The following is a 15,930-nucleotide window of genomic DNA, read 5'->3' as shown; positions in this document are numbered from 1 at the left end:
AGCCACAATTAAATGTTGTCTTATAAGAGTTGCCTTGGCCATGGTGTCTGTTCAAAGCAATAAAACCCTAACTAAGACAGAAGTTGGTACCAGGGACTAGGGTATTGCTGTGATAGGCCTGACCATGCTTTTGTTTGGAAAAATATGGATTTGGGACCTTTAGATCTGGAAAGCAGTGGAAAATGCTTTAAATAGGGCTTAGTGGGATATCCTAGTAGGAATATGGAAGACTTTGTTACTGAGAGTGATTTGAATTGTGCAGACCTGGCCCAAGAGGTTTCAGTGGAGAATTTGAATGTGTGGCCTAGAGACCATTGTGTGTGTGTGTGTGTGTGTGTGTGTGTGTGTGTGTGTGTGTGTGTGTGTGTGTGTTATCCCAGGAGATAAAAACAAGCAGATCTCTGACTTCAAGGCCAGCCTGAAACAGAGCAAGTTCTAGGTGAAGAAAAGCTTAAATCCAGGCATGGTGGTACACACCTTTAATCCCAGGACACAACCATGCAGATTTCTGAGTTCAAGTTCAATGTCCAGAGCAAGATCCAGGACAGCCAAGCTTAGGCAGTGAAGGAGTTGGAAAAGAGGAAGCTAGTGATAATGTAATAGAACAAGGAAGCCATGTTAGTTAAAGCTCCTACAAGCAGCAGAACTTGGAAACTTCAGCTCTGGCTTTATAGTCAAGAGAGGGAGACTACTGGTACTATTGATGCTGGTTAGCTGAAGCTAAGAAATTAGTGGTGATTAAGAAGAGACCAGCGGGGGCTGGTGAGATGGCTCAGTGGGTAAGAGCACCCGACTGCTGTTCCGAAGGTCCGGAGTTCAAATCCCAGCAACCACATGGTGGCTCACAACCATCTATAACAAAATCTGACACCCTCTTCTGGAGTGTCTGAAGACAGCTACAGTGTACTTACATATAATAAATAAATAAATCTTTAAAAAAAAAAAGAAGAAGAAGAGACCAGCGGGGCTGGCGAGATGGCTCAGCAGGTAAGAGCACTGACTGCTCTTCCAAAGGTCCTGAGTTCAAATCCCAGCAACCACATGGTGGCTCACAACCACCCTTAATGAGACCTGATACCCTCTTCTGGTGTGTCTGAAGACAGCTACAGTGTACTTACATATAATAAATAAACAAATCATTAAAGAAAGAAGGAGGAGGAGAAGGAGAAGGAGGAGAAGGAGAAGGAGAAGGAGAAGGAGAAGGAGGAGAAGGAGGAGAAGGAGGAGAAGGAGGAGGAGGAGGAGAAGAAGAAGAAGAAGAAGAAGAAGAAGAAGAAGAAGAAGAAGAAGAAGAAGAAGAAGAAGAAGAAGAAGAAGAAGAAGAAGAAGAAGAAGAAACCAGCATTGCTGAGGTGAAATCTTCTGGGAACTGTTTTCTGAGACAGAGGCTGTGTTCCAGAGATAGTCAAGGTTGTACTTCATGCTGTGGCTGGACTTGGTAATGTGTAAGAGTAACCCAGATGGTACTGGTTTTGAAGGCATGAAGGAGTCATGACGAACAGCTGGGGCTTGGCACTGTAAGAGGCCATGGAAGGCCATTGGTGAAGATGCAGCCTCGCTTGCAATTAATGGCCCAGGACTGAAGGGGTCATGCAAAGGAGGTGAGGCTTGGTACCATGAAGAGAGCCTATGAGAGGCTATTGGTGAAGCCTAGTTGCAGCGGAAGACCCCGGTGTATTGGAGATGTCAGTACCATAAGATGATCACCAAGAACAGCAGTGGTAGTGGAGTGGATCAACCTGAGCTTAGAGTGCTACAAAGGGCAAAGCTGAAGATGTGACCCAAGCCCTTTGGAGGAGCCCAGAAGATCATGTGTGGATCTCAAGACACTGAAACAAGAAGTTGTGACATTGAAGCTGCTAAGATGTTTGAGGTGCCAGAGCCGTGGGCTATCTGCTGAGGAAAGCTGCTAACAGGGAGTGAGACCAGCCCAGGAAAAGAAGTTTGTTGCAGTCAACAAAAATGAAAAGGAGGGGGGCAAGAGGGAGGAGAGGGAGGAGTCAAGGGCCGCTGCCGTGCCCCGCACTCGGCGGGGGCTGCCAGCCAGGGACACAGAGTTCCCAGGTGTTGTTGTATGGCCGATCGGTGAATTTCAAAGCTCCATAGATTACCAGTATCAGCTTCTGCGGTGCAATGTTGACCTTCTTAAAATCATCCAGCTGGGCCTTACGTTCACCAACGAGAAGGGGGAGTACCCATCTGGAATCAACACGTGGCAGTTCAACTTCAAGTTCAACCTGACTGAGGATATGTACTCCCAGGATTCCATAGATCTGCTTGCAAACTCAAGGCTGCAGTTCCAGAAACACGAGGAGAAAGGGATTGATACACTGCACTTTGCAGAGCTGCTTATGACATCGGGAGTGGTTCTCTGTGACAACGTCAAGTGGCTTTCATTTCACAGTGGTTATGATTTTGGCTACATGGTAAAGCTGCTAACAGACTCTCGACTGCCGGAAGAAGAACACGAGTTCTTTCACATCCTGAATCTTTTCTTCCCGTCCATTTACAATGTGAAATACCTGATGAAGAGCTGCAAAATCTGAAGGGAGGCCTTCAGGAGGTGGCTGATCAGTTGGATCTGCAGAGGATTGGAAGGCAGCATCAAGCAGGCTCAGACTCTCTGCTGACAGGGATGGCTTTCTTCAGGATGAAAGAGCTATTCTTTGAGGACAGTATTGACGATGCCAAGTATTGTGGGCGCCTCTATGGCCTGGGCACAGGGGTGGCCCAGAAGCAGAATGAGGATGTGGACTGTGCCCAGGAGAAGATGAGCATCTTGGCCATGATCAACAACATGCAGCAGTGATGGTGCGTGCACCATGCGGTCCGTGCACCATGCCGACTGTGACCTGCATCTGCTCCAAGCAGAGACTTTGGGTTTTTGTTTAAAGATGCCTTTATTTTAGATCCAGGAGGGGGTTTGCTCTGAACTTGTAAACAAGTCTTCCTCGTCTTCATGCCCCTCTGCTGCCTCCTGCCACCAGCATCCATGGCTCCATGGACACTTTTTTAAATCTCCAGGATGTCTGAAACAAACCAGTAAAATGTCTATGACTCTTAAAAAAAAATGAATAGGAGTTGGAAATCTGAAGACTGCTTTGACATCAGACATGGAGATGCAGAGTTTGGAGCTTGCCCACCTGGTTTCCTATCTTGCTTTGGGGATTACAGTTAAGTGATTGGATAAATGTCAGAAGAAACTAAACTTTGAACTTTTAGCATTGTTGAAACTGCTATAGACTACAGGGATCTTGAAAGTTGAATTTATTGTACTTTTTTATTATGCTATGACTAGATATGGCCCCCAAAGACTCATGTATTTGAACAAGTCTATGGGGGCCATGGAGTGGAATGTGATGGTTTGTATATGCTTAGCCCAGGGAGTGGCAGTATTAGGAGGTGTGGCCTTGTTGGAGTGGGTGTGTCACTGTGGGCCTAGGCTTTAAGACCCTTGTCCTAGCTGCCTGGAAGTCAGTGTTCTCCTAACAGCCTTCAGATGAAGATGCAGAACTCTCAGCTCCTCCTGCACCATGCCTGCCTGGATGCTGCTGCCATGCTCCCACCTTGATGGTAATGGACTGAACCTCTGAACCTGTAAGCCTGCCCCAATTAAATGTTGTCCTTATAAGACTTGCCTTGATCATGATGTCTGTTCACAGCAGTAAAACCCTAACTAAGACACTGGCCCATCTGATAAGTGCTGAGAACATGGCACCTCCTGGTGGCTTTAATTTGCTCTCCTTGGGGTACAGGAAGGCAGGGCAGCTTTGAAAACACAGGAGTCCTTTTTCTCTGGCCTGGCTTCCCTCACCAGGCCTCCCAGAGCCAGGGAGATAGGTGCTTATCTCAGGAGGGTGAGTCCCAGCAGCTGGGGCAGAGCCTTGGGTGGGGTGTCCTTGCCTGTTTATAATGCCATTGCCGTTTTCACCGAAGTGACTCCAAAACCTCAACTATGCAGTGAGTGAACATTTGTCAGGCAGGTCCAGGCTGAGTCACCTGCATTCTGAGCAGGAGCCAGAAGAGGTGTTTTCTGTGGCAGGGAGCTGGAGTGAGTGGCAGTTAACATGGCCCCCGGCAGCCTTACCTGCTGCATTGCCAGAACATGGTTGCCCCCACAAGATCATCCCTCCCGCCCCTGACCTGCTCCTTGTCTGTGGATTTTTCTGCCGTGTGACACAGGTGGGACGTTTGTACTAGCTGCTGTCACTCAACAGCAGGGCCTCTTCAATCATTTTTATGGTTCACTAATATCCCAGTGCCCGTGAATAGGGCTGCTGTGACCTCTGGGTGCACTCAGGGAAGGATTACCACGTCAAGGGACAATCCTGGAGCTCTGCCCACTGTGTACTGGTCCAGGGAGCCAGTGTCAGGAGGACTCAGTTTCCGGTTTAGGAGCTTACTTCTCCCTCCAGCAGGCTACTAGGGCCTGGGACTCAGAGTTAAGACCACCAAGTTTTTGAGGTAACTTCTGAGGAAGGGCGTGGTTGGGGACGCTCCTAGGAGATTTACACCTGATCCTGGCATTTAGGAGTTGGAGGGCCTACCAACAGGTTTTAAGGTCCTGGGATCTTCTAAGTCTCTGAGCTCACTCTCCTCCAGGCTGAATGTTTCCTCAGGAGAAGAGGGAGGAGGGGGGGCAGCTGCAGCATTGGCTGAGCTGGGGGGCTGGGAGGGAGGCAAGAGGCTACAGCAGGGGCTGAAATGAGGAAGGAGGGCGGAGGTTGAAGCCTGGGCTGAGCTGTGGGAGAGGCGCTGCAGTAGGGGACAGACAGACAGACTTGCTCAGGACAGGGGAGCTCCTGCTCCCTCTCGTGGCGTGGAAGAGGAAGATGGGGCTCTAAATGAAGGAGGGGTTGGAGGGAGTTAGACTCCCAGGGGAGGGGTAGGACTGGAGGAGGAAGAGGTCAGGTTGGGAATAGAGGTCCACTGGAGGAGGTGGGGGTTAGGGATAAAAGTGAATGGGCATGGCCAAGAAAGAGGGAAGGAGGGTGGAGACGTGGACCTTCTCGGGTAAATCTGGACGCAGGGTGGCGCCTAGAGGGAGGGGAAGGGCCAAAGTCCAGGTAGAAAGACAGGTGGGGAAGAACATGACCACAGTGAAGAACAGGACGGGGAGGGGCAAGGGAAAGGAACTAGACGGGGGGGGGGGGGGGGTGAGGGCGGAAGGAGGGAGACTTTCTCCTTGGCTACTAGGAAGCTCGACTCACTGGAGGGAGGAGCGGGAAAGGGAGAACAGGGAAGAAGCGGAGGAAGGCGAGTAGCCAAGAGCCAGCTCAAGGCGGTCGCCCAGGTAAACAGTGTGGCCTCCGGGGTTGTCTGGAGCCCGCGATCGCAGTGAGTGCCAGGGTCTCGGGTGGGGTGGTGCGAAGTTGAAATCTGTGGCGCTTTCTAGCTGCACCGTGCTGAAGATGCTCCGCAGCCCCGGCCATACTCCTGGGCTCCGGGTCTCTTAGACGCCGCGAAGTAGCCCCGCTACTTTCCAGGATCAGAAGCCCGCGTTTTCCCCAGTGTCTGCACAGCCGGGTGGCCTCGGCTCTGACTCGGTTTCCCCTGTTCGAGTTTGTGAAACTTTCCCTGTATGGGAGTTAGGCTGTGGTGAAGTAAACTGCGAGGCGTGGTGGTGGCAGCATAGTTAAATTGATAGTCTGTATTGCTAACCGAGGTTCTGACGCTTTGGGGTAAATTTCCCATTCTTTTCTTTTTTCTCCTTTTTTTTCTGAGACTGTCTTTGAACAGTCTACCTTCCTCCTGAGTGCTTGGTCTCGGGTCCCCACTTTCACTTTCTCATCCTGGCCTGTCACACTCTGTGGAGTCAGGAGGAGAAGGTGCGGCCGCTTAGGGGACATTAGTTGGTGCCCATCTGGTCAGTGTTTGCGCAGCCAGCCCAGGCCGGATCCCTTCCCCTGGGCGTGGCGTTTCCCCTCAATAGCTGAGATTGCGAAGATCCTGTAGGGGCCCCAGGAGACTACTCTGCTGCCCCCTCCGAGGTCTGGAACCCCGCGGACTTTTGTTCCCTGTCCTGCGTGGAGGGGCGCTGGAGGCAGAAGTGGGTGCCTGGTCCAAGTCCCTGTGCTAAGCTGATCCCCTGCCTCGGGTCCCCTCAGGAGGCGCTAACAGCCCAGCAAGGGTGGGGCTGGGGCCGGCGTGTTTACTTTACTCTTGATTACAGGGATCTTGTGTCTGTGACATTTTATCTTGATTGTAAAAATTAAAGAGGTTATTGTAATCCTGGTGTAAACGTCACCGGAAGAGGGACGAGAGAATGGGACCCGCTTAGAGGGTAGGGATCTAGGGTGACCCCAGACGCCAGGCCTATGAGGCTGCTCTGCTAATTGGAAGGGCAAGGAAATGGCCAGCACCTTCCCAGCCTCCGTTTCCTTGTCTGGGAAGTGGGCCGGGCTGGGCTTTCTTTCCCGGTTGGGGGTGGGGGGCTGGGGGACGCTGTGTAGCCTCGGAGAAGCTGTGTGAAGGCAGGGCGTTACCTCCGGAAAGCTGGGGTGTGAAAGCAGGGCCATCAAGACCTGGGCCTCCGAAGCTTTATCTTTATAGGAACTCTCTTTTTGTCGGTAAAATTCCAAGTTCCTCGTAAAAAGAAAATTGCCCAGGGTTAAGGAGCTAGTACAAACCTGAACGGAGCTGCCATGGGGTCAGTTGATCAGCTCGTCCTACCCAGCTAAGCGCTGGGTGACCCCGGGCTCAGGGTCACAGGGACAAACACCAACCTGGGGACCCCACGTCCAGCTGGGACGCACAGAAGGAACTGTCCCTGAAGCACCCAGCATCCTCCGCATCCCTCACTCTGGGAGAATGATCCAGAACGTCTGAGCGTGTCAGTATCCACCCTGATGCCTCTTTGAGCACGTGTCATTCCTCTACCTCAGTAGCCTTCTGAAGGCCGCTGCCAAGTCAGGGCCAAGGGCACAAGACCGTTTCCACCCAGGGCAGGGGGAGCCAGGGCTCATGAATATTCATAAAGAAATAACCAAGCCCATCATTAAGACTCAGTGTTTGAACCACACATAGTAATGAGCATTCTATGGGTCATTAATATCAAGATGAATCTCATTAATATTTAGCTAAAGTCATTAATATTCCGATGAAGTTCATTAATAGTCACAGCAGCAGCGCTATGAACCTCGGTCTGTGAGCCAAAAGTCAGGTCATTGGCCATCGACCTGTGCGTGCATGTCGACTGATGAGGCATCCAGTTCAACTTTGACACATTGATTAGCCAGTGCCTCTTCAGTATCCAATGTGTCCTTCCTATGCAATGGCTCATCAATATGCAGTGAATAATTAATACGCAACGTCTCATTAAGAAGCAACATTTTCTTTTCTTTTCTTTCTTTTTTTTGTGGTTTTGTGTGTGTGTGTGTGTGTGTGTGTGTGTGTGGTTTTTTTCGAGACAGAGTTTCTCTGTGTAGCCTTGGCTGTCCTGGAACTATCTCTGTAGACCAGGCTGGTCTCAAACTCAGAAATCCGCCTGCCTCTGCCTCCCAAGTGCTGGGATTAAAGGCATGCGCCACCACTCCCGGCAGAAGAAGCAACATTTTCTTATGTTCTGTGGCTCATTAACATTTGGTTAGTTTGTTGTAATTAATGACCGAATTCAGCAATATTAACTGGTCAATAATTAATTGTGTAGCCAGTGTCTGGGAACTGTGTTTTTCAGGGCAATATTGTCTATGACATGGGTCATGGCCCTTTTCCAGCCTAGCACCCAGGAAGAAGGTTTTGTGAGCAGTTCTCAAACTGTTTATTTTTTGCTTCTTGGACAAGATAGCACAGCAGCTGTGAGTCTTGGGGGCTTAGGAACTATTCAAATATTCAGGAATTAGTCATTGGGTCTCTGGGCACACACCCATGGCTTTTTATGCTTTTTGAGTTTTGGTTTTTGTTTGTCTTTGTTTTTTTTGGGAACAGGGTTTCTTTGTGTAGCCCTGGCTGTCCTGGAATTCACTCTATAGGCCAGGCTGGCCACACAGTCATAGAGATCCTCCTGCCTCTGCCTGCTGGGACTAAAGGTATTCACTACCAATGCAGTGGGTGAGGGGCAGTAAGCCCAGTGCCTAGCACAGCTCGGCAGGAGCTCCACCCCTGAGCCACCTCCGAGCCCCTCACTACAGGATTCCCTTTGCCCTCTTTAGCCCCATCTCTCCAGCAGACACTGGTGATATGATGTCTCCTTGGTGTAATTCCCATTGCCAATGCAGGCAGCAGCCATCGCTGTACTGATGCTGGAAGCACAAGGAAAGGCCTGCTTCCTCTGTCTTATTTCAACTTCCGGAACTGGGAGGAAGCAGCTCAAATTGCTTCCTGGTACAAACAGCCCTGGGCAGAACTTGTCTGACAGTCAGGGGCAGAGCAGAATCACTCTGAATCCTCACATCTGTAACCTTGTGTTTCTTGACACCATGTCCCACAGTGCCCTGCTGATGGTCGGGGCATCCAGGCCAGCAGCATTCACTCACAGGCTACACCCCACCCACCCACACAGGTTCCCTCCCCAGTGTCCCTATACAAAGCCCCAGAGGTTTCTCATCTCCCCATACATATTCTTCAAGGTCCCCAGCCAGGCCAGCCACCTCCCTCTCCTGTATGTATAACTACTTTATTGGGGTTTTGTATACCACTCTCCCATCCCTGATTCCTTCCAACACACCAACTCCAGATAGGGGAGAAAGAAGGTTTCAGGAAAAAGGGGTGTTGTTCTCTTTAGACTACTTCCTGCTGAATAGGTGCAAGTCCAATTCATTTTGTCAGGATATCTCAAACTTCTTTTCAAACTGCAACAATAGCAACCAGGAGGAGTGTTCTCCTCCTCCTCCCCCTCCTCCTCCTCCTCCTCCTCCTCCTCCTCCTCCCCCTCCTCCTCCTCCTCCTCCTCCTCCTCCTCCTCCTCCAAACCTCCACCTCTCTTTCAAGCTCTCTTGCCCCTCTCTGGCCTCTGGCATTTATACCCTCCCCCGAGTCCTCAGAATTGAACTATCTGCAGCTGGCAGGATCACGCCCCTGCTGGAACACACATAAGGCAAATGGTCAGCTTCCATGGAGTCTGAAGCAGCCCCACATCCCACCCAGGATTTAAAGAAAAACATGTTTTCATAACATAACTGGGTTATTTAAGAAACCAGACCCTAACTACAGACTTCCACATTGGGGTGTGTGTGTGTGTGTGTGTGTGTGTGTGTGTGTGTGTGTGTGTGTGTGTGTGTGTGAGAGAGAGAGAGAGAGAGAGAGAGAGAGAGAGAGAGAGAGAGAGAGAGAGAGAAGGGATCGCTCTCTGCTTCCCAGCAAGAGGTCTAGCCTAGGCCTTAGGTGGTCTCACAGGCAAAGAAGAGGTCTAGCCTAGGTGTTAGGTCAAGCCTAGATAGGAGGAGTCTCTTCCCTGCCTGTAGCTATTCCTTCCTTCCTTCCTTCCTTCCTTCCTTCCTTCCTTCCTTCCTTGAAAGATGTGTGTGTGTGTGTGTGTGTACACCATTGCTATCTTCAGACACCCCAAAAGAGGGCATCAGATCCCATTACAGATGGTTGTGAGCCACCATGTGGTTGCTGGGAATTGAACTCAGGACCTCTGGAAGAGCAGTCAGTGCTCTTAAGCACTAAGCCATCTCTCTACCCCCCCCCTTTCTTCTTTCTCTCTTTTCTCTCTTTTGTCCTCTTTCTTTATTTTCAGGTGCTTTTTGTGGGTTTCCCCTGGGTTCTCCTCACAATGTTTTCTCTGGCTCAGCTCAGCTCAGCTTCTCCTGACACAATTGTCACCAACTGTCTTCTCTTCTTGGTCTGCTAGCCCTCTGCCCTATCAGCTGTCTTCATCTCTCCCTCTCAGTCTTTCTTCTCACAGCAATGTCCTTCTCTGATCCTACCCTCCTCTCAGCCTTGGCTGGCATTTTTATTTTTACGCTCCCTGTTCCCAGAATTCCAAGAGGCAGTCAACATTGAAGGCCATAGGGTCCTTTAAAGGGCCAGGCACACAAAATAAATCAGCTAAAGCTGCTCAAACTTCAGAAAAACCTGAGAGTCCAATATGTACTTATCAAGTGAATGAATGAATGAATGAATGAATGAACTAATGAAAGTATTTCCAATCCATAGCAAGGGGTGTGGCTCATAGAATCTGTCCATAGCCTGGGCAAACTGTGCAGCTTATGAAATGTTTCCTATGCAAGGTGTAGTAAGACTTTTGGAGTTTTGGTTTCTTTGAAAAACACAGAAATATTATATGTTTTTCATTTTAATCCCAGGTGTGGGATATAGTGCTACTTCGGACTGTCCACAGCAGCTGACTATGATTTGCTTCATGCTCTAGCAGAAGTGTAATTTTGCTAGTTGCAGATGATTTCTGCAATTGTGTGACTACTGGAATTGTGGGGACTTTTCAGAAGGTGTGTGTCTTAGGGTTTCCATTGCTGTGAAGAGACACCATGACCACTGCATCTCTCTCTCTCTGTGTATATATGTGTATATGTGTGTGTGTGTGTGTGTGTGTGTGTATTTTAATAGCAAACTTACAGGAACAGCACAGAAGATAGACACTAAAAACATGTACTTGTATGTAGGACAACCCAGTTAGAAAAGTACAGTGAACGGATGGAATCTACTGTGTGATAAAAATGCTACAGACTCCATTTAGTTGCTGTCAATAAGAAGTTCACTTATTTTTTAAAAAACTAAATGCTGGCATTGTCCAGAAAATTTTAGCAGGTTTATTTATAATTGTTATAGAGTAGAACTGTTGAAATGTGTTCACTGAAGCATTTTGCTTGCATTAATGCTTTACATCTTGCATTTATATTAAAAATTCACACACAAATGAACATGGAGAAACTGCTAATACCTGATTCTGTCCCCTGTGTTTCCACTCGCAATCATATACTTAGGTACCTTTGACCCCATGGAAAAAATATCTAACATTCAGAACTACTGATAACAGGAAGGAGAGGAAACAAAATTTTTTTGAGAATGAAATGTTTCCCCTCATAGTGGACTCTTAAGCACGTTCTCCGCGTATGCGGCTGTGCTAGCTGGATCTCTTTTGGTGTAATTGTTACACATTTGGCATGGATAGCACACAGATTGGTATCTTCAAAAAAGCTAACCAGATAGGCCTCACTTGACTCCTGTAAAGCACCAATAGCTGCACTCTGGAAGCGCAGATCTGTTTTGAAGTCCTGAGCAATTTCTTGCACCAGACGCTGAAAGGGGAGCTTTCGGATCAGAAGTTCAGTGGACTTCTGATAGCGTCTGATTTCAGAGTGCCACAGTACCAGGCCTGTAACGATGAGGTTTCTCCACCCCTCCAGTAGAGGGCGCACTCTTGCGAGCGGCTTTTGTAGCCAGTTGTTTCCTGGGTGCTTTACCACCGGTGGATTTGAGGGCAATCTGCTTTGTACGAGCCATGGTATGGGCACCTCCTTAGTTACCCCATTTCTCCTTCGGCTGGAGCTTGGCAAGCGAGAGGTGGTGCTGGCATTAGAGAGCCCACAGCAACTCTTATAAAGGGCATTTAATTGGGGCTGGCTTACGGTTTCAGAGGTTTAGTCTCCAGGCAGCATCCAGGCAGATGTGGGTCCAAAGGCAGAAAGGAAAAGACTGGCACTCATGTGGTTAGGAGGAGGGTCCCACAAGGCTACACTTCCTAATAGTGTTGGACCAAGCATATTCAAACCTCCATAGTATATAAATGCTTAGACCCAGAGAGGTGGGGGATGGGTGGTGGTTGTTACTTGTTTGTTAAGTAGTCGCAAGCAAAGAAGAAATTAGCTTCTCCTGATGGTGAAAATCAAACTTGCCCCCAAGGAACTAGTCACTTTTAAGCATCAGAAAGTCTTGTAATGATAACACCACCACTTTCCCCTTTCTCTTTTCTTCTCTGCTATCTAGTACTAGGGGGTTGAAAGGGTGGAGAAGGTTGGAACAAAAACTCTCACAATGTAGCAAAAAGACAGCTACAGTGAAGGATTTTTACAAATCTGTAACAGTCTGTGCTAAGGTCCTGTGGCAGGAGATCGCTGGTGCTTTTGCATAGGGTTCATCTTGTTATACCTGGAGGTTCAGAGAGGTTAAGCCACTGTGTCAGAGTCACACAGCAGAACCCATGGCAAAGAACCAGGAAACCAGCCTCTGTGCAGGCACTAGCGCCATGGGTTTGCTTGATGCCTACAGTCTCAAGGACACTTGTTAATGGCGCACAGGGTTCTAGGTACCACTCAGGACAGCGGATACCCCAAAACAAACTGAGGTAAGGGGGAAGGTTCGATAGTCTTTCAACAAACACTTTGTGTGCTATGACTTAGGGGTGGCATGGTGTCCCTGCATTCCTGCAGACAAGATTGTCAGTGCATGTGGGGCACATAGCCAGGATGGGGGGACAACTCTGGGTCCCAGGGGTGAAGGTGTGCTCCTGAGTGCCAACAGTGTTTGATGAAGGAGTAAGAGTTTGATCTAACACTTGTATGCTGCAGCAACACCCTTTAGGACTAGAACACACCACAGACAACACAGGCCATACACAGGAGGCTGGGAGCCGGGGAGGGGGGGGTTGCAGCTCTGGGGAGGGCTAACATCAGACAAGAGAGCCAGGCCTAATGAAAGCTCTCATCCCAGCTCTCAGGACCTGAGGACAGCTCAGGTCCATCCTCATCTCCAGAGCAAGTTTGAGGTCAGCCTGGGCTTCCTAAAATCGAGATCATTAGAGCTGGGAGCTGACAGATTTGTAAGAGTTTATCACAAACATCAAGTTCTGTCTGCCTCTGCCTCTGTGCCCAACTCATGCTGGGAGAGGCCACAATGGGACCTGACGGGTCAAGGCGGGGCGGGGGTGGGGTGGGGCGTGAATGAGGGAAGCCTGGAAAAAACGATCATCCAAAATGGGTTTTGAGGGAGGAATAAAAGTTTCCTGGTGGGACAGGCATTCACATCTTTAGCCCCAGCACTCAGGGGGTAGAGGCAGGAGGATCTCTCTGAGTTTGAAGAAAACTTCGGTGGGGTCGAAGGGCCGTGGGGACCAGGGGTGGGTTCAAGTTCAGCGCCAGTCAATGCCGGCTTCGGGGAGGGGAGCGAGGAGGCTGGGTCGGCGGGAACTCACAGATCTGTGACCTTGCTCTAGGCTCCGCCCCCACGCCATGCGGCTGCCAAGGCAGAGCCCCTACGAGATCCTCCTCCTGGTCTTGGTCGCCTTGCTGGTGCTGCTGCTGCTCCTGACCAGCAAGTCACCGCCCAGCTGCTCTGCCCCTGAGAGGTCCAAGGAGCCTGAAGACAACCCCGGGTGGGCCACGGGCCACCCACGCACACACCCCGCCCGGTGCCGAGCTAATCTATCCGTGTCCTCGCACCCCGACTTCGCGGGGCTGCCCTTACACGTGCGCGACTTCTTGTTCTACCGCCACTGCCGCGACTTCCCAGTGCTCCGAGAGCCGCGGGTTACCAAGTGCGCGGAGCCCGTGTTCCTGCTGCTCGCCATCAAGTCCTCGCCTGCAAACTATGGGCGCCGCCAGATGCTGCGCACGACGTGGGCGCGCGAGAGACGGGTGCGTGGGGCGCCACTGCGCCGCCTCTTCCTTGTGGGCTCAGACCGCGACCCACAACAAGCACGCAAATACAACCGACTGCTGGAGCTGGAAGCGCAGAAATACGGCGACATTCTCCAGTGGGATTTCCATGACTCCTTCTTTAACCTGACGCTTAAGCAGGTGGGTGAGACGTGGGGGAAGGCACGGGACGTGGGGTTTTGAAGTATGCATACGAGACCCACGTAGAGATATCGGGAGAGGGGAGGGTTTACAACAGGGAGGACTTCTGGTGCTTTGCCAGCCCACAAACCCGCTCCTGCCCCCACCCCTTCCATCCGTAGGTCCTTTTCCTGGAGTGGCAGCTAACCTACTGTACCAACGCCAGCTTCGTGCTCAATGGGGACGACGATGTGTTCGCACACACGGACAACATGGTCACCTACCTGCAGGACCACGACCCGGACCAACACCTCTTCGTGGGGCACCTGATCCAGAACGTGGGTCCCATCCGGGTGCCCTGGAGCAAGTACTTCATCCCCGCTCTGGTGATGGCGGAGGACAGATACCCGCCCTACTGTGGTGGCGGCGGCTTCCTGCTGTCGCGTTTTACCGTGGCCGCCCTACGTCGCGCCGCGCGCGTCCTCCCCATGTTCCCAATCGACGACGTGTTCCTGGGCATGTGTCTGCAGCAGCAGGGTCTGGCTCCCGGGACGCACAGCGGAGTGCGCACTGCGGGGGTTTTCCCCCCTAGCCCACGTGTGTCATCCTTCGACCCCTGCTTCTACCGCGACCTGCTCCTCGTGCACCGCTTCCTGCCCTTCGAGATGCTGCTGATGTGGGATGCGCTGAACCAGCCCCAGCTCCTCTGCGGCAGGCAGAGCCCCGCCTACTGAGAGGTTTGGGGGAGTTGACATCCCCTAGCTCATGTCCTGCCTCATCCACGTGCAAAGGGCTGGCTTCAAGGAGAAGTTCAAAGTGAGGGGCAGAAAGGTGGGTCTGAGGAGTTCATAGGGCAAACTCCTAAGTACGCTTGGAAACCCTCTTGGTACTGTTCACAGCAGGAACTCTGAGTCTAGCCAACTCTGAGTGGCTCTAAGTGGCCGCTAAGCAAAAACTGCTGTGGACAGAGCCCATGGGTTTTAGGCTCTGGGCCTTGGCCTCTCTCAGGCCCCCAAGGAATTGGGCAGAGGAACAAGGTGGATTTTAAACTGAGGTGCTCAGAGATCTTGACTTGACCCCCACTAGTGTCTCCCAAGAACTTGGAGAACCACAGGGGCAGGAGGGGTCCTGTGTCCCACAGACCGGGCTGGCAGGAAATAAAGTCCATAGAAGGTTGAACGTGATTGTAGGGGGAAGGTTAAGATAAAACTCAGGGCTCTGCCACGTTTTAATTTTATCTATTTAGGAAGGGAGCCAGGTCCTGTCTTCCTCTCTGTTTGGGTCCTGGGACTTGAACTCAAATCTTCAGGCTTGGCAGCAAGTGCCTCCATTAACTGAGTCATCTCGCCAGTGCCTTTTTAGTTTTCAGCACTACTCATGTTTTAACACCGGCTGCTCTACCCCACCTCTCTTTGACCTTCAATATTAACTCATTGCAACATGTTCACATCTACAGCATGGCTGTATGTGGCTCCTGCCTCCCCTTGCTCCCTTCCCTGTAGCTACTTTGTGGGTTCTTTTTCTTCCAAAATTGCAACCCCTCCCCAACACCAGACAGGAGAGAAAAAAGTATAGAGGAAAGAAAAGAGATTACCCAATAAAGTCTCAGCGCTTGGAAAGGTGGTAATGTTACTTTTAGACCTGCTGTTACTGTTAATCCTGCTGATTCCTTGGGGCAAGTTTTGATCTTCCCTGTCAAAATATCTAGTTTTTTCTTGTCCTTGTTTCTTCTTCGAGGATGACTACTTAGCAAACCTCCACTAACAAGAACAACCCACCCTCTGGGTCCCTAGCATTTATAAACCCTCTAATGAGTCCCCAGAATTCCAAACATCACACAATTGCAGAAGCTGCAAAATCGCATCTGCTATAGCACAAAGCAATGCATAGTCAGGTGCTGGGGACTGGCAGAAGCATTCCCACACCCCATACCTGGGATCAAAATGAGAACACTTTCCTATAAGATTTCTGGTTACTTGTTTGTTTGTTTTTGTTTATTCAAGACATGGTTTCTCTGTGTAGCCCTGGCTGTCTTGGAACTCACTTTGTAGACCAGGCTGGCCTTGAACTCAAAAATCCACCTGCCTCTGCCTCCTGAGTACTGGGATTAAAAGTGTACACCACCACCGCCCGGTAATATTTCTGTTTTTTAAAAGAAACCCGAATTCTCATTATGCTCCCCCATTCACTTTTGAGGTTCTTTCCCAAAAGACATGGTGGATACCTTGTAGTGAATCTCAGCGCATCTCTGCTCTCC

The 15,930-nt window shown here is 50.3% G+C and overlaps 1 protein-coding gene and 1 pseudogene across 3 annotated transcripts; both read left to right on the top strand.

Moving 5' to 3' along the window:
* On the top strand, positions 1,975-3,006 carry Gm18860 (predicted gene, 18860; annotated as a pseudogene).
* A 1,378-nt stretch (positions 3,007-4,384) lies between these two features.
* On the top strand, positions 4,385-15,638 carry B3gnt3 (UDP-GlcNAc:betaGal beta-1,3-N-acetylglucosaminyltransferase 3). Of its 3 annotated transcripts, none has more exons than XM_006509753.4 (3): positions 4,385-4,464; positions 13,112-13,694; positions 13,856-15,638. In XM_006509753.4, exons 2-3 carry the CDS (start codon positions 13,128-13,130, stop codon positions 14,405-14,407), a joined length of 1,119 nt encoding a protein of 372 aa, XP_006509816.1. In that variant the 5' UTR covers positions 4,385-4,464; positions 13,112-13,127; the 3' UTR covers positions 14,408-15,638. The 3 variants fall into 3 exon arrangements, with proteins under 3 accessions (XP_006509816.1, XP_006509815.1, NP_082465.3); XM_006509752.4 differs by lacking the exon at positions 4,385-4,464 and adding an exon at positions 5,183-5,337; NM_028189.3 differs by lacking the exon at positions 4,385-4,464 and adding an exon at positions 5,211-5,293 and having other exon boundaries at positions 13,856-15,292.
* The last annotated feature ends 292 nt before the right edge of the window (positions 15,639-15,930 follow it).

Source organism: Mus musculus, chromosome 8 (assembly GCF_000001635.26).
Source record: "Mus musculus strain C57BL/6J chromosome 8, GRCm38.p6 C57BL/6J".
NCBI classification, from domain to species: domain Eukaryota; kingdom Metazoa; phylum Chordata; class Mammalia; order Rodentia; family Muridae; genus Mus; species Mus musculus.
The sequence above is the reverse complement of the archived record's forward strand: the minus strand, read 5'-3'. Positions and strand labels throughout refer to the sequence as shown.

What these genes read in the sequence shown, in the direction of transcription:
- B3gnt3 (XM_006509753.4), top strand. Translation starts at nt 13,128, where the DNA reads ATGCGGCTGCCAAGGCAGAGCCCCTACGAGATCCTCCTCCTGGTCTTG. An exon ending in TTAACCTGACGCTTAAGCAG is followed by an intron (nt 13,695 to 13,855) that starts GTGGGTGAGACG and finishes TTCCATCCGTAG; the next exon opens with GTCCTTTTCCTGGAGTGGCA.